Source organism: Pongo pygmaeus, chromosome 3 (genome assembly GCF_028885625.2).
Source record: "Pongo pygmaeus isolate AG05252 chromosome 3, NHGRI_mPonPyg2-v2.0_pri, whole genome shotgun sequence".
Taxonomy (NCBI): domain Eukaryota; kingdom Metazoa; phylum Chordata; class Mammalia; order Primates; family Hominidae; genus Pongo; species Pongo pygmaeus.
Window position 1 is genome coordinate 110,990,026 of NC_072376.2, and position 23,071 is coordinate 111,013,096.

The 23,071-nt window shown below is 43.6% G+C and overlaps 1 protein-coding gene across 5 annotated transcripts in view; it reads right to left on the reverse strand.

Moving 5' to 3' along the window:
- TSPAN5 (tetraspanin 5) overlaps window positions 1-23,071 on the reverse strand; it is a 180,716-nt gene that overhangs the window by 3,636 nt on the left and 154,009 nt on the right. For 4 of the 5 annotated variants that reach the window (XM_054484300.2, XM_063664566.1, XM_054484301.2 and 1 more), the window contains 5 exons: window positions 12,509-12,655; window positions 7,740-7,910; window positions 4,424-4,549; window positions 2,147-2,194; window positions 1,904-2,020 (listed from right to left, as the gene is read on the reverse strand). In XM_054484300.2, the coding sequence (XP_054340275.1) occupies window positions 1,904-2,020; window positions 2,147-2,194; window positions 4,424-4,549; window positions 7,740-7,910; window positions 12,509-12,655 (609 nt within the window). The remainder of the gene's footprint in view (window positions 1-1,903; window positions 2,021-2,146; window positions 2,195-4,423; window positions 4,550-7,739; window positions 7,911-12,508; window positions 12,656-23,071) is intronic. The other variant, XM_054484302.2, reaches the window with a different exon arrangement.

Genomic DNA, 23,071 nt, shown 5'->3' on the forward strand with positions numbered 1-23,071 from the left:
GCTCTTTCCCTATTGAACGGTTTTGGTTCCCTTGTCAAAAATCAACTGACCATACACGTACGAGCTTATTTCTTCTTCTTTTTTGAGATAGGATCTTGCTCTGTCACCCAGGCTGGAGTGCGATGGCATGATCTCAGCTCACTGCAACCTCCCAGGCTCAAGTGATCCTCCCTCCTCAGCCCCCCAAGTAGCTGGGACCACAGGCATGCACCATCATGCCCAGCTAACTTTTGTATATTTTGTAGAGACAGGGTTTTGTCATGTTGCCCAGGCTGTTTTGAAACTCCTGAGCTCAACTGATCCACCTGACTTGGCCTCCCAAAGTTCTGGAATTACAGGCATGAGCCACTGCACCCGGCCTTATTTCTTCTTTTTAATTATATATATATTTTTTCTTATTTTTTTGAGACAGGGTCTTGCTTTGTCACCCAGGTTAGAGTGCAGTTGCATAATCACAACTCACTGCAGCTTCAACCTTCTGGGCTCAAGCAATCCTCCCACCTCAGCCTGCTGAGTAGCTAGGACCACAGGCATGTGCCATTACATTTGGCTAATTTTTTTATTTTTACTTTTTGTAGAGACAAGGTCTTGCTATGTTGCTCAGGCTGGTCTTGAACTCCTGGGCTCAAGCCGTCCTCCTGCCTTGGTCTCTCAAAGTGCTGGGATTACATCCATGAGCTACCACACCTGGCCTGGTTTTATTTCTTGATTTTTCAATTTTATTCCACTTCTCTATATGGCTAATCTTACTCAAGTACACACTATGTCGATTACTATATAGCTTGGCACTAAGTTTTGAACTGGGTAGTGTGAATTCTCCAACTTTGTTTTACTTTTGCAAATTTGTTTTGGCTATTATGGGTCCCTTGCTTTTCCATATGAATTTTAAGACCAGCTTGTCCATTTTTGCTAAAAAGGTGGTTACAATTTTGATAGGGATTACACTGAATCTGTAGATCAACTTGACGCGTGTTGTTACCTTAATAATATGAAGTTTTGCAATTGTGAACACAGGATATCTTTATATTTACTTAGGTCTTCTTTAATTTGTTTCAACTATGTGCTCTTTGGAAAGTATCACACCAACAACATGAAGAGTCCAGCTCTTAAGACTGGCCAGGAGGAAAAGTGGGTGCTCCCTTCCTTCACTAGCACTTTGGCAAGGTAGTTTAGGGAGAGAAAGGGTTATGACATCTCTGTGAAACTTCCCAAAAACTTAACGTCACCACTGAGATCTACTTCTAAGTATGCATGTTTGACTCAGTTGCCACAATGCAGTATTATTGAGCCCATGTAAACGATGGAATGCCAGCAGGCAACTACTGATCTAATTAATGTCTCCATCTTAGAAAAAGACAAGGTTTCCTAAAGTATTTCATGACAGTAGCATCTAAACTCAGAGCTTTAATAAAACACAAATCAGGCTGGGCACGGTGGATCACGCCTGTAATCCCAGCACTTTGGGAGGCCGAGGCGGGCGGATCACCAGGTCAGGAGATCGAGACCATCCTAGCTAACACGGTGAAACCCCGTCTCTATTAAAAATACAAAAAAATTAGCCAGGCGTAGTGGCGGGCACCCGTAGTCCCAGCTACTCAGGAGGCTGAGGCAGGAGAATGACGTGAACCCAGGGGGCGGAGCTTGCAGTGAGTCGAGATCGCGCCACTGCACTCCAGCCTGGGCGACAGAGCAAGACTCCATCTCAAAAAAAAATTAATAACTAAAATAAATAAATAAATAAATAAAATAAAACACAAACCAAATCGTTTAGGTCTGTTCCTCAGCCCTCAAATGTGTCTTAAAAACTATGACGACCAAGGTTTTTAAGCAAAGCTCCGATCCTGGCAAGGGCTCTCCCAGGGCATTATTTTCCTTTGATATCCATAAAGGACCCTGATCTTACCTGCAGCAATGCAATGCCTATGAAAATACCAGCAACGATGGTTAAATTGTCCTGCAACCACTTCTCAAACTGGGGCACACAGCCTTTTGTGTAGATTACAATCTGCTGGTCAACTTCCTTCACAAGGGAAGAGGAGAGCACATTGTCACAGATAGAGCACCAGGCACAGGCCAAAGCTCCTCCAACACCCTTTGTGCTAAGCAACAACATGTTGTTGCTTAGCACAGTAACAACAACACTTACTGGTTTTTGCCTGGCATCATAGCCACACTGAGTGTTGATGACATCTTCCTGGTGAAGAAAGGAAAGAGAAAAGTGAAATTTACTCAGACAGAAAGCCCACCTAGAAATGAGCAGACGACTTCTGTTATACATTAGTAACAAAATGTGTATCTGGGCACAAAGACTGCAGCACTGCGTTAAACACTTTATATACATGATCCCATGTCATTACTGTGACAATCTTCAGAAGTAGGTATTAAAATATGCCCTATTTTACAAATAAGGAAAACTAAGGCTTGGGGAATATCAGAAAAGACAGCAAGTCTATCACACAGGAGGCTCAAGATTCAAAGTGGTGCCAACCTCAAGAAGCTTATGGGATTTAGGGAAATGGAGACACAGATAAAAAACATAAAGGGCACAGTAAATCTTCATGTATGCTCTTTTGGATGGACTGCTACTTTTTAATCTATGTACTTCTGTTACTTAAATTGTTTTTCAATGAGCTTTTAATAATTAAAAAACAAAACAATGCCCCGACCACATAATCACACGGACAACCTGATGTCTCACAGGGTCTGATCAGAAACATGGTTCCACTTGTTTGGGTTGTTTATTTTCCTCCTCTGTGGGGTGTGGGGCAGATTTTATTAGCTTAGGGCGCAAGGAATGAGCTAGCTCTGCCCAGAGGATCTGTAGGTGAAAGGGGAAGCATTAATGCTTCTTGAGAATACAGAATTCTAACAAGGGAGTGTTAATGTGGGACAGGAACTGGCGACAGGAGGCGCACTGTGTGGCACCCGCTGGCCAGTGCAAGGCCACCAGGATGAGCCCCTCAAGCTCTGAGTGGGCACTCTGCTGCCATGTGGCTCTCCTCAGAAGGGAGAGGAGGTTTGAGCTGGTGGGAAGGGCAGCTGGCGGGGCAGCACAGTCCTTACTTTGTCTCCTCTTTCAGACCAAGAGAAACAGCTGAGGTGGTCCCCTGGGGGCAGCCCACAGGGAAGTTCTGCTTTTCCACTCCAAGACCATAGCTCCTTTTAAGAGCCCCACAGCCTCCATCATAAGAAGGAGCATCCCCACTGAGCTCATCAGCACCCACTCGACTCTGCTTCTGGGGGGTAAGGGCGAGCCTTGGGGAGTACATCTGGAGACTGCAGGGCCAGAGAACAGTTGAGGAATCCCAGAAGGGCTCTGCAGCTAGGAGCACACAGAGATGCATGGAGTAACCTCTCATGTTTGTCATTCTAACACTAGAGAGTTACCTTTTTTTTTTTTTTTTTTTGAGAAATGTGGAAATGTGGTCTCACTCTGTCACCAGGATGGAGGGCAGTGGCATGATCATGGCTCACTGCAGCCTTAAACTCCTGGGCTGAAGTGATCCTCCTATTTCAGCCTCCAGAGTAGATGGGACCACAGGCGTGTGCCACCACACATGGCTAATTTTTAAATTTTTTTATAGAGATGGGGTCTCACTATGTTGCTCAGGCTGGTCTTTAACTCCTGGGCTCAAGGGATCCTCCCACCTCAGCCTGCCACAGTGCTGGGATTACAGGTATGAACTACTATGCCTGGCTTAAGAACTGCATTTTAAGTCATTCTATATACCAGGCACGATTTGACCCAAAATATAATCAAACCTGTGGCAAAGGTGAGTGATTTACAAATAGATTTTATATTTTATTCTTTTTTATAATAAAATGCAAACTGCATGACTATAGTCATGATGACATTCAGGAGTCCGGGCAGCTGTGGTCTTCCTACACAGCAGTCCAGCCCTAACTTGTCTCGAACTCTCCTCCTACTCCTAATAGTTCCCCTAGAACTAAGCCAAAAAGAAAAGGGTTACAAACCCAAACCAATGCAGACAGCTCTCATATAAGCCTGCCCTTCTCATAAAGAAAGGCTAACAGATGATACAGGCAGGTTGCCTGGGTCTCATATTCCACTCCATTGCCTGCTAGCAGTGCAAGCTTGGGAAAGTCACTTATACCTCATGTGCCTTGATTTCTTCCCCTGAAAAGGGAGGGTAATGGTGGTAACTGCCAGTAGGAATGTGCCCAACTTAAATGAGCCAACACACATAAAGGCTTAGAATAGGAACCAGCACACACTGCTAAATTAATGCCAGCAATTATTACTCCTACTAGGAAGATTTGAGCACTATAACCCCCTACAGGAGGTACAAATAGGAGTAACCAGGTAAGAAGAGGTTTCAACCAAAAAATCACTCTGCTTGTCCCATGCACACTCTCAGCATGATGCACAGAGTAGGCCAATAGTTCGCTGGCATTCACTTACTGCGGGATCTTTAGTGCAGCAGGAGAATGGAACGCCACATCGCTCTCGACTTGCATTGGAATCTGTGCAATTGAAGTAAATATTTAGGTTCCAATCGTCAGCTCCAAAAGCCCCACAGCACTGCCACTAGAGCAAACAGGAAAGAATTAGAACATCCCAACTTGGAGGCAAGCAGGTGCCTACACTCACACCCGCCGAACGACACCCAGCTTCTGCCAGCTCTGACCTTCCTTTCTGTCCCAGACTTTATTTTTAAGCCAAACTGAACCTACATGGCCCATATAAAATCTTCCAAATTAATTAGGGCTGAAGGTTTGTAGGGATGTGTTGGCACTTGATTTAAACAACTGATGAGACCTGTGTTGTTAGGTGGAAGAAGGGCAGAGCAGCTGTACAACAGGGCTCAGTTAGAACAAGATCTGTTTCACTTGGGCATGTCATTCCAGAAAGAGAAATAAGAACATTCTAGAAGGGTAAATAAGACACTAACAACAGTGGTAGTGACTGAAGGAGGCAACTGGGGTTATCGGTGGGCTACCTATAGGCTTACTTTTTCAAAGTTTTGATCTCTACATTCCAATAGTTTTTTAAAGATCTGTTTTGTTTTATGGAGCGCAGGGAGACCCCCCAAAACTACTGCTACGGAATAAAAGATGAAATGCTCCTGATTATTGTAAATACAAAACTGCATGCAGGATTGTGTAAAGACAATGCCAGGTTGGACTGCCAGAATGAGCCAACAGTGTGTTATGTGCTTCCCCCTGCAGAGAGCCTATGAATGGACGTGCTGTCAGGCAGGTTTCACATCACCAAGATTCCTATCCCAAAAAAGCAGATGTTCATAGCTCTGGGAATAGAATGCAACCCTTGTGGACAGCCTATAAACAGACACATGAGGGGCACCTGTCCATATGGATAAGACAGGGCTATAAATGCCCTCCTCTTGCCACGGCTCTTCTAGGCCTCTTTAGGGTTAAGGCATACTCCCTTCTGAGAATTTTTGGTCTAACCGGTTGTCTAGCTTCACGTCCCATTTCTATGGATTGTTTGTAACCGGCTTTTGCTGCACCTGTTACTGCTGATTAATATCGTGCTAATCATAGGTTATGGAAAGACTGTGTTTCTGTTTTAAGGCTCTGTTAGAAATTACTGATGCACACACTATATTGTAAATTCTTATCCCTGTATACCGTACTTCTGCATACAGATGTTATGTTAAAGAATTACTTCATACCCATGTGCCCATCTCACCTCATAATCAAATGATCCTAAATCTCTCACTAACCTACCCTCGCCTTCACTAAACTTAATAATAAATCCTGGTATATCCAGTGCATTGTTGGCACTGCAGAACCAGAAGGCGGTGACCCCCCTGGACCCAGCTTTCACTATCTTGTGTGTGTCTATTATTTCTCAACCTGCCGATCCGCCTGGGAACAGAGAGAGCCCTGTTGCATTGCAGGCTGCTGGCCAGATCCCGCAATAATGGAGGTATAACTGACATAAAATAAATTGCATATTTTAAAGTATACAATTTGATAAATTTTGACATCTGTATACGTCACAAAAACATCATCACAATCAATGGCTATATAGTTGATATATCCATTACCACCAAAAATTTTAGAGGTTAACTTTTCATCATATTTGTTTCTACTCTGAGTTTGTTTAAAAACAAGTGCATGTGTTTTACATTTTCAACTTTAAAAAGTCTGTCTTCCAATTAAAATATATTAAAACAAGCAGTTAAATTCAGTGGGTCTTAAATGGGGCCTGAGTCAAAGGCTACTACACAAGCCCCTTCCTCACTTCCCTGGGATGCACTTTCTCTACTTCTCTGAGTTAAATAAATATCAAGCCTCAACCATTTGAAGACTTTCTGGACCAATAGCTACTTCTAAACATTACATTCCGTGATGCAAAAAGAAAATCACATGAAACTGTAGTATTTCCGTATAAAGCACACAGCATCCAAAGACAACATGGTCCTTCCAGGGCTTGGGTCGTGCATTTCGAGGTGTGTCCACAAAGCTCCACCAATGTGTCATGCAAACCAGTCAGGAATGATGCCAGGAAAGGGATTATTAGGGAGCCTGCACCCATTAGGACCTAATAAAACAGTGAAGTTGGCTGAGGACATGAATCAGGGCTTAATTTCCCACTTAAGGTACAGCTTACTCCAGGACGAAATGCTGCTGCCACTGAACAAAACCACATAACCCGGCTCAGTCCTGAGTGCCTAAGGAAGGGGATGGCCTCCCTCATAAAGAGTGTCGACATGGCTGGTGCCTCCCTTCATCACAGGCAGAAAACTATCCAACCCCAAGAAGGCTACCGTTCACTGTGCTTCTGCTTGCCCTCCGGTCCTGCCATATACATGAATGCCACAGACACCGCTGTCCAAGTCCAGGCTCAGCCTACCCGACTTTTCAGTGCAGGTATATAAAGACCTGCAAGTTGGTAGGACCCTAACACCTTAGCCTAATATAAAAACATGTATGTCTCATTAGTGTCATAATATCCCTGTGAGTTAGACAGTAGCTAGTATTATTTTCATTTTGCTATTGGGGAAATAGGTCAGGGTCCTGTGAGCCCAGGGTCCCTTATCAGATTTTGGCACTAGACCTGTGTCTTTTGGTCCCTCGCATTCTGAGTGAAACGGGACATCTGCTGCTTCGCTGGCACTGAAAGAGCCATTTCACAGGCATGCTCAGAGACCGGAGGGAGTGGCCTGGACTCCAATGCTCAGGGATCGGAGGGAGTGGCCCGGATTCCACCGCACAGATTCTTCACTTGTTAGAAGCCACTAGGACTTAGGAGTTTCTAAGCTTTTGCTTTTAACTACATGTGCAATAATAATATTTGGATAGGCACATTTTAGGAACTTTGTGGCAAATTATTCTGTTGGTAAGTAGATTATTATGAGCTGTGAAATATCAAGGATTACCAAAAAAGGGGGCAAGGGATAAGAAAGAATCCATATTTAATAACCAAAGAAAACTTTAAACCTGGAGCAAAACAATGTTCCTCAAATGCAAATAGGAAAGGACAGCCATGATTATAACGTTTTGCTCAAGCATTTTCTTCTTTGTTCCTCTAACTTAAGTTGAAACAAGTGAAAATAGGACATTTCCATTTAGAATACAAATCCTGTAAGTCACAGAGCAAGTCGGAAAATAATAAACAAACAACAAACACCCATGCAGAATAGTCAGGTAGTTTCCAGCTGGCAGATGCAGAAACCAGGAGGGATGAAATTCACTGGGGTCATCATTCAGAGAACTTTCAACCTGAAAACAAACCACTTTAAACTTACATATTCCTGGGTGAAGTCTATGAGGTTTTGCAAATCAATGTCATCCCGATATGCTCTGATGTTGTTGTTTATAAAGAAATACAGCTGGTCTTTGATCCAGTCTTTGAAAACAAATGCTAGAACTCCGGCAGTGAGCTCCAGGAAGAAAATAATTCCCAGGAACACAGAAAACTAAGACAAAAGACACATACACAGAGAACAGTTATAAGGGCTATTTTGATCATATATAGCTAAATGGTTCCTCTCTAAACAGGTTTGTAATTACACTGGATTGTTACACATCTCCAAAGCAGATAATCTTCAGTTTCTGCTGATTCATTAATAGAATATTACACTCCAAGAAAGGACTTTTAAAAATCATTTCATAATCACATTTTAGGGTCTCTAGTGTTCCATTTGATAATTAACCAACAAAGCCCATAAGCAAACATGGATAGTAAGAATTTCTCATTAGACCCACATTAAGGCCTAATTAATTTCTCATGATTAATGTATTGCCAGATGCTTTTAACAATGACCTGCCCCTATCTCTAGTAAGCTTCTGTAACTTGAAAGATAGATTATTCCAATATTTCAAGATCGCCTGTCATTTGTTACTGTGGCCTTGACTCTCTATGCAATATATTCCTTTTATGGATTCAGACACCATTTTAATTCTCTTTTGCACCTGCTATACAGGGTAAAATAACAGATGTGTTCATCTTAGATGAAGGGGTCAAATAGGAAGTAGTGGGGTGGGCAGTGACCGCAAAATGAAAGTTATTTCCCATCATAAAAACAAAATGAAACCCCTGAGTTGAGGGCTTTCCTGGGAATGCTAGCTGTGCTTGCCTTCCTCTAGGAAGCATGGGCCCCAGCAACATTTTAAGTGACATCAAAATGCAGCCAAGGGGAGACTTCCGCTTAATGTATACAACAAGAGTTTTAAAAGAGGGGCTCAAGACCATGAGGCAATGTGGTAACTGCCCGTAACTCTGGAGAAATTCCCCTTCCATCTAGAAGACTCAGAAGAGTCTCAGCTTAGTCATATCGACTTACTGCTCACGCCCACTGTTTTTTCCACCTCCTACCATCCTGTATTCTTAACCTTCTCAAACTTTGTTGTTAAAATAGATTATGAGAAATGAGCTGTGAAGGACCAGAGGGTACACTGCGGGTAAATTTCTGGTGACAACAGCAGAGAGGGTGATATGGGGCCACAACTGCTGGGCAGAGGTCCTGAAGGCCACATGCAGAACAGTGAGCAGCTGAGGAGGCAGGGGCTGCTCAGGTGGTCTGCGGTTCTATCTTCAGCAAGCAGACAAGGAGCTGCCAGCCAAGAGAAAAATGTATTGGGGAGGGGTGCAAAGGAAACAGCAGTTACTCATTAAAAGAACAAAAGACAAAAAACGTTTATTCATTCAGCAAACATCTACTGAATGACCCACAATGAGTCAGGCCCTGAGGTAGGTGGGCTTTGCAGAAACAAGGATGAGTAAGAACATACCCCTTGCCTTCAAAGATGTCCCAGTCTTATGTGATTAGGAAGGCTAGGCAGGGAGTGGTTATCTGTAGACATTAGATGTCTGTAGATCTGGCAGTATTTGTCTAGGGTGCCAAGTACTGCTCTGTGAGGGTGGGCACGGGAGGAGGAGTGGAAGGTGGAAATAAGTGTTTAGCAAAGTTTTTGGACTCCCAGGTTAAGGCCCCAATTCTAGACCCTCCAGCTCAGCCCTTCAGGTTTCCCTAGAGTTCCTGGTTATATATCCTTCATGAATTCGCCAGAAATGGAATTTAAACAGTTCTTAATTATCATCAGTGATGCCAATAATTTCAGTTTAAACTTTCCCCAATCTAGAAAAATGAACAGAAAAAATATCACACCACTTCTGCTCAATGCCTACCCTACAGTGTAAATAACTCCCTACCCTGTATTAGGCCCCACCTTAAGCACGTAAATATGAATTATGAATTATCACAGTACAGAAATGACAAAATTATAGCTAGCATGCATGAGCATACACAGGAAACACCAAGTCAGGGAAAGATTTTAATTCAGTTTTTGTTCTCACCTCCATAAAGGTTAAGTGCATTTTCCAGTTCCCCTGGTAAATTTTCTCTTCATGTTACATAATATACACACCAAAAATTGAGTCCAAATTCAATTCATATAAAATATTTGGCAGACACCTACATGCCCCAGGCCCTGTTGAGCTAATTTCCTCTATTTCCAAAGGTGCAGAGACTGACTCACAGGCTTCACCCTAGAGCCTCGGTCAACCAAGAAGGTCTATTTCCATTTTGCAGTATCTTAGTTCCTAGATTTTCCCTCAGCAATTCTCCTAGGGGAATCAGATCTTTAGAGCTATTTGGAGTCCTGTGGACGTTTACTTACTACTTATCTCATACCTCCTGTTCGAAGATTATTCCAGGTGAGTTTTTATTGTTTGTCCTAAATGGAGAGAGGCCATTTAAGATATTTTCCAAGTCTTAAAAGCCAAGCAACAACACAATTCTCTTCATTTCCAACATGAGACTTTATAAATTAAGGTGCTGATTTAGAGAAATGTGTAGTTTTCTGCCTGTTCAGTTAACACTGGACTCTTCAACTATAAGAAATGATAAACTATATTAAAGGGGCCACCACTATAAATGAAACTATACTAAAGTAAATCACAATTAAGGGGACTGAGCAGGTGCAGTGGCTCATGCCTGTAATCCCAGCACTCTGGGAGGCTGAGCCAGGTGGATCACTTGAGGTCCTGAGTTCAAGACCAGCCTGGCCAACATGGTGAAACCCCATCTCTACTAAAAAAAAAAAAAAAAAAAAATACAATTCAGAGGATCCCAGCCAGGCATGGTGACTCATGCCTGTAATCCCAGCACTTTGGGAGGCCGAGGCGGGTGGATCACCTGAGGTCGGGAGTTTGAGACCAGCCTGGCCAACATGGTGAAACCCCATCTCTACTAAAAATAAAAAAATTAGCCAGGCACGGTGGTAGGCTCCTGTAATCCCAGCTACTCGGGAGGCTGAGGCAGGAGAATTGCTTGAATCCAGGAGGCAGAGGTTGCAGTGAGCCGAGATCACACCATTGCACTCCAGCCTGGGCAACAAGAGTGAAACTCCACCTAAAAAAAAAAAAAAAGGATCCCACATTTTGGGGCATGGAGGCCAAAACTGATGAAATAGTGGCAACAGATGAGTATGACCAGGACCCAATCAGGCTACACGAAAGCTGGCAAGGTGAGCTGAGCACTGGAGCACTGAGATGCCTCAAGCCAAGAAGACTGGCAGGTTGGCAGGTGGCAATCAGGGACAGAGCTCTCCTGGGGGCTCCCCAGGTTTCTGACTAGGTGAAGAATGAAGCATTTGGTTGTGTGTGTATGAGAGAGGGAGGGAGAGAGCCAGAGAGAGAGAGACTGTGTGTGTGTGTGTGTGTGTGTGTGTGTGTGTGTGTGTGTGTGTGTGTGGGAAAGGAGGGATCTGGCAGATAAGGCAGATGGAGTCTTAGGAAACTAGCTACAGCCACTGTGGTCCCATGTATCCACAAGATAGAACCAGCTGCTTGCGAACTTATCTGTAAGACCAGGTACCCCTTGGTTTTCCTTGTTAGAATAAGTCATGCTAATTTTCAGGTTTAATAGCCTCCAAAAGTTTCTCTGAGACAGAGCTGCTCAGAAATGGGCTGCCCTGGGTGGGGCACACCGTGTACCCTCTTCTCAGGGATGTTTAAGAAAAGACGCTGGAGGATGATGTGGCAGAAATGCTGGGGAAGAGAATCACACATTACATGACTATTGGGCTACTTCTTGGATATGCTTTTTTTTTTTTTTTTTTTTTTTTAATGAGAATGTCCCTGGATGATGATGTGTCAATAGGGAATAACTGTGGTAACAGGAAATATTACACTACAACTGTTCTCTAGAAATCTCCACCATCCCCATCCTTCCTCAGCAAATGAAGGTGGGTGCTTTGGATCCTTTCTCTGTTCTTAGAAAGGGGAATGGATGCTTCGTATAGAGAGCTATGATTCAGACGCCCACCAGAGTGCCAAGCTCCATGCTGACAGGCACATTTGGCTACATTCAACAACCCTATATAAGATACATAAACGGCACATGCCATCTTCTTCTCCTTTGAAAGGAGTCTCCAATGCAAAGGCTTTCACTTTTCATTCTCTATTTTAACTTTAAATACCAATGAACCCCCTGGCGAAATCTCTCCTCTACAAACATTCACTCAGACAGTGATCACGCCAACCACACCACATCTAAAAATTACAAAGGAGAACTTTGTACCAGCTAAGGACAAAGAAGCTTTACCCTTTACTGTTTCTCCATATTTAGCAAAACCTACTGCTTAACAGACTTAATCTGGACAGGCCACAGTCACTGTGCTTTTGCCTGGTTTCTCCAAACCAACGGCCAGCACAGCTCCCCACTTACTATGTGCATTAAAACGGTGGGAAGGAATCCCTTAGAAGAAAAAATATATATATACCTACCTTAGTCCTAAAGATATCTTAGGGAATGGAATCCAAGTCTGTGATATATATGCACAAAACCTCCATGGATGGCACAGTGGGGCGGTGGGGGTGGTGGTGTACTTATTAAGGAGGCACAACTGGGAATCAGGGCTAGAGAGCTCTCTCAAAAGAAAATAATGACCTGGGCCCTACTTTGGCCAGTGCCTTTGGTACAGCTCACTGTCTTGCCTGTAGATACGGTGACCTCTTGATGGAAGGTAAAGTTTTGGCTCTCAATCTGAGAGTAGAGAGTGGAATACTTACAAACTTGAGAAGGAAAGTGTTTTCCCGTAGCGCTCCAATGCACCCTGCAAATCCCAAAATGAACATCACTCCTCCCACCACAAGGAAGAGCCAAACTGGGTCAAAGCCGCCGAGATCGGTGATGGAAGAGATGTTGGACAGAACTCCCTGGGAGCAGAAAAGAACACACAACAAGGCACCGGGATGTGGGGTCAGTTTTCCAACATGTAAAGATTATCGCATTTGTCCTTTCCCCTCCCAAAGAAAATCTTCAGAGGGCATCTGATTATCAGGTATGTGATTAATACTCAAGAGAGGAAAGAAAGAGAGAGAGAAAGAGAAAGAAAGAGAAAGAGAGAGAAAGAGAAAAGAGAGAAACAGAAGGGAGGAAGGGAGGAAGGGAGGAAGGGGGGATGGAGGGAAGGAGGGAGGGAAACTGCTTTCTTTCCATCATCTAAATGTGTTCATATTTTTGGGAAAACTATATGTAGAAAAAAAAAAAAAGAAAGAAAAGAAGAGCCCAAGAAACTGTCATTAGACCCTGTAAGGAGAAGACGTGGTGTTACCTTTGGTTTCAATGTCTGCAAATATAAGAGGTCTTCAGTAAAAACAAACAAACAAAAAAAGACAGATGTATAAAAAACACACACACCCCCTGACCCCCAGAGAGGGGGGAGGTCATCTTCTATAAGACCCAGTTCACGCAGAAGTTAGACAAATGCCTATTGCAAAGCCCTTGGCATTTCTCAGGAAATAGGGTCGAGCTAGAAGCTGAAAACTAACACAGCACCCGGTCCCGGCTACAAACACCTACAAGTTTTTTTTTTTTCCAAGAAAAAATCGTACCTCAGGATCTACTCTTGAGCTCCATGGGAGACCTTTATTAGGCTGAGATCCCAAAAGCCTTGTGTGGTTTGCTCTGGTGGCTGTTCTGTGGCTTGCTGTTGGGGTATTTCTTACCCGCTTCCAGTTGAAATTTAAATGATTTACAAGTCAAAGGTTACTTCCTCACTTTCAACTCTTATTCTTCTGCCACCAGAACACCAAACGGACCTCAAGTAATTTCACTTTTCCACAAACAATGACATTTCTTTACTGAAATCCCCTCTTCCCTTATGTGTGATATCATATCAAATACCACCCAGAACCTAGTTACAAGATTATTTTGAAACTGTGGATGTTCATGGGACTTAAACAGCCAATATCACCAATATTTTAATTTTATTGAAGTTGTTTTGTACTCTCAAATCAAAATACCTCCAGAGAATCACAGTATAGTTTGCTATAAAGCCTTAATAATAAAAAAAAAAATTGTTTTCAAAGCACTCCCAATAACCTGTAAGAACAGGAAGCAATCATCTGATTTTATACTTGAGGAAAATGGAACTCAGAGCAGTTTGGTGATGGGCTGAAGGTGACAGACACCATTGCTTCTTTGAAACCAGTACACAATGTCTATTTCAGCACCAAGCAGGGGCCACACACTTGCTTCCCAGTACTTCCCAGTCATCACTAACCAACATCTGAACTTAGGAGTTTTAAGTTTTAATCCATTTAAAGGTTGTAGGTAGGAACATTTGGAGAAGCGTATTTCGTTTGTTCTATTTTTCTGCCTGTTTCTTCCTTTAGGGGGGTGTCAACTTACGAACAATAATAGGATATTAAGAACAGAATGTATATGGGGAATAAAGAACTCTTAAAATGTAAAACTTAAACCTAATTTTAAAAAGTCTAAGGTTTAATGGCACAGACAAATGGTTGAAAGGCTTATTAAAGCAGTTAGGATTGAGGGTGTATTCATTAACTTCTGAGGTGACATCAAAGAAGGCAACCACACCCTTTACAAGTCTGCATAGACCAAAGGTTTGATCCAATTTTGTTTCTTGGGTTTCCAAGCAGTGAACTATGAGTATTTACTCCAGGGGGAAAACGTTGAAGGAAAACACAGAAATACTCAAACCGAATTCTCCACCTATACAAATGATGCTGAGAAAAAACTTGCCAGAGAAGTCAGACAAAATCCAAGCAACAGGCTAGGTGGAGTGGCTCACACCTGTAAACCCAACACTTTGGGAGGCTGAAGTGGGAGGATCGCTTGAGGCCAGGAGTTTGAGACCAGCCTGGGCAGTATAGCGAGACCCTTTCTCTACAAAAACAAACTTAAAATAAAAAATCCAAGCAACAGTGCTAAAGGCCCAGGGTTGTTAGGAAACCAGCCTCTCCCCTGACAATGCCTTTAACCACAGATGTTAGTACCTGAAGTTTTCAGGTTATGGACCTTCTCAGCCACGGGAAGAGAGAGAAGACTTTGGGGATACATGAAGACATTCTTAAAAGACTTTAAGTTTAATTATGGGAGAAGATACACTTAACTTGGCACCAGAAAGAAGAGGTAGCAGTAGCAGAATTGACAGAGAGAAATGTCAGTTCCATCATAAAGAGGCATTTCTAATACTGAGAGACAGGACTAGCTGGATTTCCTAGGCCGACTAAGAATTCCTTAGCCTAGCTGGAAAAGATGAGCGTACCCACTTTTAAACACGGGGCTTGTAACTACTCAGCTCACACCCAACCAATCAGGTAGTAAATAGGGCTCACTAAAATACAAATTAGGCTAAAGCAGGAGGTAAAGAAATAGTCAAATCATATATTGCCTGAAAGCACAGGGGGAGGGACAATGATCGAGATATAAACTCAGGCATGCAAGCAGGGAGTGGGCAACCCCCTTTAGGTCCCCTCCCGTGGTATGGGAGCTCTGTTTTCACTCTATTAAATCTTGCAACTGTACACTCTCTGGTCTGTGTTTGTTCTGGTTCGAACTGAGCTTTCACTCGCCATCCACCACTGCTGATTCCCGTCGTTGTAGACACCACCGCTGACTTCCACCCCTCTGGATCCGGCAGGGTGTCCGCTGTGCTCCTGATCCAGCGAGGCGCCCATTGCCGCTCCTAATCCGCTAGAGGTTCGCCATTGTTCCTGCGCGGGCTAAGTGCCCGGGGTTCATCCTAATCTAGCTGAATAGAGCTATAACACTCACCGCATGGCCCAAGATTCCATTCCTTGGAATCGTGAGGCCAAGAACCCCAGGTCAGAGAACAAGAGGCTTGCCGCCACCTTGGAAGCAGCCCGCCACCATCTTGGGAGCTCCAAGAACAAGGACCCTCGGTAACAATACTACCAAGTCTGTTCAATGAACTAGAGAAGGCTGCCCTGAGAAATACGGGATTCCCCAACAGGGGAGCTGATGCTGTGAACCTTTGTCAACAGCATTCTAGGAAAGATTCCCAAAGTGGATGGGAAATTAGGCCTTAATGACCTTTAAGATTCCTTTCAACTTTAAGACCGTTCTATGATTTCATCCATTTTTAATGGGCTTTTTAGTTGCGGCTCACAAGTCCGAACAAAGATCAGATTGCTCCCAAACCCTTGCCAATGATCCATGGTTGTACATGAAGAGCTCAGTGGGTAACAAAGACAATGATCTGAGCAACTCGGCAAAGCAAGCAACAAGCTAGCAAACATACCTATGCCCGAAATATCAAAATAATCCCTCCCCCAAAGACAAAGAAGTATGATCCCAACTGTCAGGAGATTCCTAGATCATTTGCACTCTCTGGGTTTAATTTGGAGGATAAAAATTGGCTTCTCAGACAAACTCATTTTAATACTTACTCTCTCCAGCCTTCAGAGGCAGTTTTAATTGAGAGGCCTTCAACTGTTTCCACGGAAACAACAATCATTTGCGGGGCTGAGCTGGACTGCAGATTCTAATCCTAAATTCTGGCAAAGATAGAGCTGCAAACAGATACTACAGTGTGCTGGGGGGAACTAATCTCCCACAAAGCATAGGAAAGACTACCAAAAACTTTATTTTTAATGGATTCAGAATATACCCACATAGTTATCAGTTGAAAACTAACTCAAATCTTTTTTTTCCTGGGTGAAAAGAATATATCCTTTATCTATTTATTTAAAATTATTTTAAAATTTTAAAAAACTGAAATGGACATAAAATTGTATGTATTGGCCGGGCGTGGTGGTTCACGCCTGTAATCCCAGCACTTTGGGAGACTGAGACGGGCAGATCACGAGGTCAGGAAATCGAGACCATCCTGGCTAACACGGTGAAACCCCGTCTCTACTAAAAATGCAAAAAATTAGCCAGGCGTGGTGGCACGCACCTGTAGTTCCAGCTACTCGGGAGGCTGAGGCAGGAGAATGGTGTGAACCCGGGAGGCAGAGCTTGCAGTGAGCCGATATCGTGCCACTGCACTCCAGCCTGGGTGACAAAGCGAGACTCCGTCTCAGAAAAAAAAAAAAATTGTATGTATTGTACATGTCCATGTTTTGAGGTGCGTGTATATATAAATAGTGGAATGACTAAATCTGGCTAGTTAGCATGTGCATTACCTCACACAGTTATCATTTTTGTGGTGAGAACACTTTACATCCACTCAGCATTTTTCAAGAATATATTATTAACCATCATCACTACCTCAAATCTTGAAACACAAGAAGTGAATGTGGAAGTCAATGCCCAATGGCCAGTATTTTTCCCCTTGGGATTAGGGAAAATTAGGGATTACTTACCCAGCAGGAGAAAAAAACAGACTTATTCTTTCGTCTGCGCACAATTTCCCAACATTCACTGAAGAGCAGCAGTTTTATTGCTTTTGACTACACAGAGGGATTGGGAGGCCAAGGCGGGCAGATCATGAGGTCAAGAAATCGAGACCATCCTGGCCAACACAGTGAAACCCCGTCTCAACTAAAAATACAAAAATGAGCTGTACGTGGTGGTACGTGCCTGTAATCCCAGCTACTCGGGAGGCTGAGGCAGGAGAATCGCTTGAACCCAGGAGGCAGAGGTTGCAGTGAGCTGAGATTGAGCCACTGCACTCCAGCCTGGTGACAGAGCAAGACTCTGTCTTAAAAAAAAAAAAAAAAAAGGGGAACATAATCCTGACAACAGTGATTTGGATTACAAAAATGATAGGGAGTTGACTGTTCAGTCTTCTGTTGTCCTAAAGATGGGGTTTCTTTCTGGACGTTTAAATTTCATTCAGCTCAATTTGACAGATGAGCAAGAAGTGCTGGTATATGCCTGCTGAAGAGTAATTATAACTAAACCTTGTAGTTGACAAGAAGCTGTAAGAAAAAAATCTAAGATTACAGTTAAGTCTGCCAAGTAATTTAAAACAGGCACTCAGATTCACGGTAAATCCTTAGGAATGTGCAAGAACACCACCAGCAGACACCTAGTCTTCTGCGAACCTGAGGCTCCCGCCTCTTCTGGGAACAGCACCACCTCCTCCTTGTAAGGATGCCTTCGCCCCTCCTCTCACTCCATGACCCCTCAGAGCTGCCAAGATCTCACACAATCCTGCTGGCCTGGTGAGGGCTGACAAGCCTGGATTCCCTTCCTGAAGTGCCAGGATTTAGAACAGGCACCTTTCTCTAGTGGCTGAGACTCTAAAATGCCAAACTCCAGAGCCTTGTGCAGCATGTCCTATTTCTTATCATGTGGAGAAAGTCAGACTGCAGTGAGAAGCAGAAAACCAGCGCTCAGGAAGAAACAAAGAACAAGAGTAGGGAGGGAAAATCCAGACAGCATTGTAAGTCCCCAGTCCAGTGGTTCCTGAGGCCTGCCCTAGAGCTCTATGTGTCACTCCAGGAGCCTTAGATACACTCCCTTGATTGCTTATGCTGGTTCTCTTTGGGTCTTTCTTCATTTGCATCTGCGAAGTCCCGCACAACACAAAAGCTTTGAATAAACTATGCTTCAGTCCTCCATGCATGTAAATGCACACACAGACATGCACATAGACACACAGACACACACACACGGCCGAAGCTGGGAAAAAATGTGGGTATAGGGAGCAAAGGGATGTGCCAGGTTTTAAATGGTCATTTTCCCCAGCTGGCTGATATTTCAAGTCAACGTAGTAATTAAGCCAGTGTAAACAGTCTCATTCATGTTAACTCACTATGAATTCAGCACCATCAATGAAATGAGCAGTTCTGTGGAACTTTTATGGAACTTTTAGGTGATTTGTCTATGTTACTGACAAATAATGCATAACATGGTTTAACCTCCAATTCTGCATGTAAACTTGAATGTTCAGCCCTTGAGTTTAAATACCAACTTTTAAAACCTCAAACACAGAAAAAAATCAATACATTGGGAGGCCGAGGTAGGGGGATTGCCTGAAGCCAGAAGTTTGAGACCAGCCTGGGCAATAAAACAAGACCCCATCTCTAGAAAAAATTTAAAAATAAGTCAGGTGCACTGGTGTGTGCCTGTAGTCCTAGCTACTTGGGATGCTGAGGCAGAAAGATCACTTGAGCCCACGAGTTGGAGGCTGCAGTGAGCCATGATCACGTCACTGCACTCCAGCCTGGGCAACAGACTGAAATCACATCTCAAAAAGTAATAAAACATAAATAAGTAAATAAATAAATACAAAATGTTATTCGAGTATTCTCTTCTGTACCTGTTTATGCCAGAAGTGCACACACAGAGCTTGGCATCTATATTCCATAGGAAGTTCTCATCCTTCTCTTACCTGAATCCTACAAGCATAGCAAGCCCTGGGGGCTAAAGATGTCAAGGGTACTAGACTTTGCAGATAACGTCAGAAAATATCCCATGAAGCTGAATCTAACTGGAACGAGGATAAATGAGTGAGAAGCAGAGTAACGGGCCACACGTAGTTACTTCCATCTGTTTTAATTGACATATGAAAGTGAGATTCTGAACAGTAGTAGCAGAAACAGAAAGATTCAGAATGAGAGAGAGAGAGAGAGCCAGAGACCAAGACTGCAGGTGATGAGAAAAATATATTCAAGATGATCGATTCAGAATGCTATGTGGGAAGAATTCCTCTACATATATCTTATTAATACATTAAGATTTTATTAGTAAGAACTGATATAAATGAATATATTCATAAGAATTCTTCGTACGCAGACTATATGCTATGTCAATATTCTTCTTAGGATCCTTAATCTTCTCTTCTCCTGCTTCTAAAGTCTACAGCTGTTGTTTCAGCAGGCAGCAGGGGCAAAAAACAAATTGACCATAACATAAAGTGCTGCTATAAAGACAAAATGAATAGTAGTCCATTTAAAAAGTTGAAAGAAAACAATATATTCAACAAATTGGCCATTCTACAAATTAGCTTTTGGACAACTAACTCTGGCATATCCATTTGAAGCCTTTAAGAGATGATTCTGCAATAGGAGATTTCTATTATCCACTAGGTACCAGACGGCATCTCTCATAACTTAGTAAAGAGACCAGTATATGTCTAAGAAGAAATAAGACACATTAGTGGTCCATGTCTGAGGCAACAGCATTATAACAGAAGTTTAGAGAGCCAACAAGCAACAATGTATCCATTTGCACCCATCGTGGTACAAGGGAGAGTCTGATATTCCAGCCACTTAGACTAGCCTGCTCTAGAGTGGGGCAGAGAGAACATTCCAGAGTCAACCTCCTCCTGAACAAACCATCCTGAACTGTACTTAAGCCAATGTGGCTCACCTCCAATATCTCCTGGGATCCAAGTAAATCCAAAACTCAGAGAGTGGGGTAGCCTGGACAATGGGGGAGACAGACAGACAGACACTATAATACAGACTAGCTTGTCTTGAATCCCAATCCTAAGCCAAATTGAGGCTTAGGCAGATGAAGTAACCTGCCTAAGATCGCACTTACTACCTGTGTCATCTTAGGCAGATTACCTCATCTGCCTAAGCCTCAATTTCTATATCTGTGAAAATGGTACTCTACGTCCTAAGGTTATTATGAGGATGATGGAAACAATCCAAGTAAATCCAAACACGATGTGAAGTGCTTCGAATATAATAAGAATTCAAGAAAAGTATACTGCCATCATCACTGTTATCACTATTATATTAATAATATAATTATTAGAACAAGAAGAAGACACCAGACACTGCAGAAGCACCCAGGAGGAGTGTCTAACCCAACTGCACTGGAGAAGAAACTGTTTTGCTCTGGGTACTTGCCCTGCCTGACCCCCTCTAAGGAAAGCCATGGCCACACCTGATGATCATGCCTAACAGAGGTGACAGTCACTAACTTGTTAATAAGATCTTCTTTTGGGGGGAATTGGAAATAATCTAAGACATGGAGAGAAAAGGCAGAAGGGGGAGGCCATGAGGAAGCTGAAGCCAGGAGTAGGCAGAAGCCACGAGTGGTGGAAGCTTAGGGTATGGAGAAGTGGTACAGCAGAGAAGATGGCAGGGAGGAGTCAGTGACTGCGGTAAGACAGCAGTGGTGTTGCCACGATGGTGGCACATGGAACCAGGAGCAAGGATACCTCTGTTGCTGGGGTGCTGACTGGCACACTGGTTGTCAGTCACCACTCTGGAGTGACCTTCCAGTGGCTGAACTATGTTCTATCCCCGTTAGATCTGGCTGTTCAGTGGTTTGATGAACACAGTATGTCTCAGTAAGAATGTGAAAAACCAGCCAACCGGCCAGGCGTAGTGGCTCATGCCTGTAATCCCAGCACTCTGGGAGGCCGAGGTGGGTGGATCAAGAGGTCAGGAGATAGAGACCATCCTGGCTAACGTGGTGAAACCCTGTCTCTACTAAAAATACAAAAAATTAGCCGGGTGTGGTGGTGGGCATAGTCCCAGCTACTCGGGAGGCTGAGGCAGGAGAATGGCGTGAACCCAGGAGGAGGCGGAGCTTGCACACGCCAGTGAGCTGAGACTGCGAAACTGCACTACAGCCTGGGAGACAGAGAGAGCCTCCGTCTCAAAAAAAAAAAAAAAAAAAAAAAACCAGCCAACCTTCCCTCTCCTCATTAGTGCCTTATTCATTCAGCTGTCTCTGGAATTTAAGCAGCTTCTTCCCCATGCTTCCGCAATAAAGGAATATGTTCTGAGTAACTATTTCTTCTTGAAAGAGGTTTCTATGCACATGCAGAAACGAAAAGGCAAACAAAACTCCAGAAGGGTTCCACACCAATAAACTTCAGGAGTGTCTGCGTTTTTTTTTTCATCACCAGCACAGGGGAGCCTCTGTGTGCCACCTGGCAAGCTTCTTCTCTCAACCCACACAGAAAAGAAATACAAAAATAGCATTAATAAACCCCAAGGTCTGGGACTCTTCTGCTTTTGCATATACAAGCACATTCCTTCCAAGTGCTGGATAAGAAAGAGAGAGAGACAGGCCTATGAAATGTGTACCCGAAGCCGGGCCAGGTAGACCCCTTTGAGATTTATGAGACTAGCTCTTGATTCACCGACCCCTCCATAAACCAGATCCTACTGACAACAGTTTTCCTAGAGTAAGAGATAGAGAAGGATTTCCCTAGTGAGAAAGGGTAACAAGGAATGACATTTCAAAGAAAATACAGCTACTCAGAGAGGGGTGATCCTGGAGAGTTAGAAATGTGGTTCTAAACAGTATACACAGTAAGACCAAATAGAGACCACGGGGCCACAGAGGAACCTGCCCCTATAAAAACTTCTCAAAGATGCTCCGCCACTCTGTAAAACTCCAAACATCCATCCATCTAAGGAAGTGGCCAGAGTAATGGCTAGGAATGAGAAGAAAGCTTGTCAGGCCCTGAACAGTCCAGGGAGATGTAAGGGAGCAACAGCAGCTTAGTTCATGCCTGGCAAAGAGATACAAGGATAAAAGACGACTAGCTGCTTCAAAGGTGCATGGCTCCTTCCCATTTTTTCTCGTCAAAAAAGGTCATCAGTGAAACTCGAGTAATCCTTTTTTTGCAGATTAAAAAGGGGCCATGACCTGCCTTTGAGGAGAAGAGGAGGAGGAGGGGAAGTCATCTTTTAGGTCTCCATAAAATCCTGCAATCAATTAGCTGCTGGGGAGGCCAGCAGTACCAAGTTCCATCAGGTGGTACTGCTCACAGGCAGGGGAACTACCATCCCTACACACTCCGATGGGAGCAACTGCCCCATCAACATGGAAACAGCCACATGCAAAAGCGCAGCCTTTCAGAAATCACCCATGTTCTCAGCCATTCCCAGATATTTTCATTTACATTCAGAAGACAGGAGACATACCTAGAAACATTCCAGCCTAGGTGTAAAGTTTAAGCTGAAAGATTTAATAGAGGTTCTGGTATGGACTAAATGTTCATGACTCCCCCAAATTCACATTCTGATACCCTAAGCCCCAGTGTGGTAGTATTTTGAGGTGGGGCCTTTGGGAGGTAATTAGGTTTGGAAGATGTCATGAGGGTGGGACCCCCATGATGGGATTAGTGTCTATAAAAAAAGGAAGAGGCTGGGCACAGTGGCTCACACCTGTAATCCCAGCACTTTGGGAGGCCAAGGTGGGCAGATCATGAGGTCAGGAGTTCGAGACCAGCCTGGCCAACACAGTGAAACCCCGTCTCTACTAAAAATACAAAAATCAGCCAGGCATGCACCTTGTAGTCCCAGCTACTCGGAAGGCTGAGCAGGAGAACTGCTTGAACCCAGGAGGCAGAGGTTGCAGTGAGCCAAGATCGTGCCACTGCACTCTAGCTTGGGTGACACAGAGAGACTCCATCTCAAAAAAAAAAAAAAAAGAAA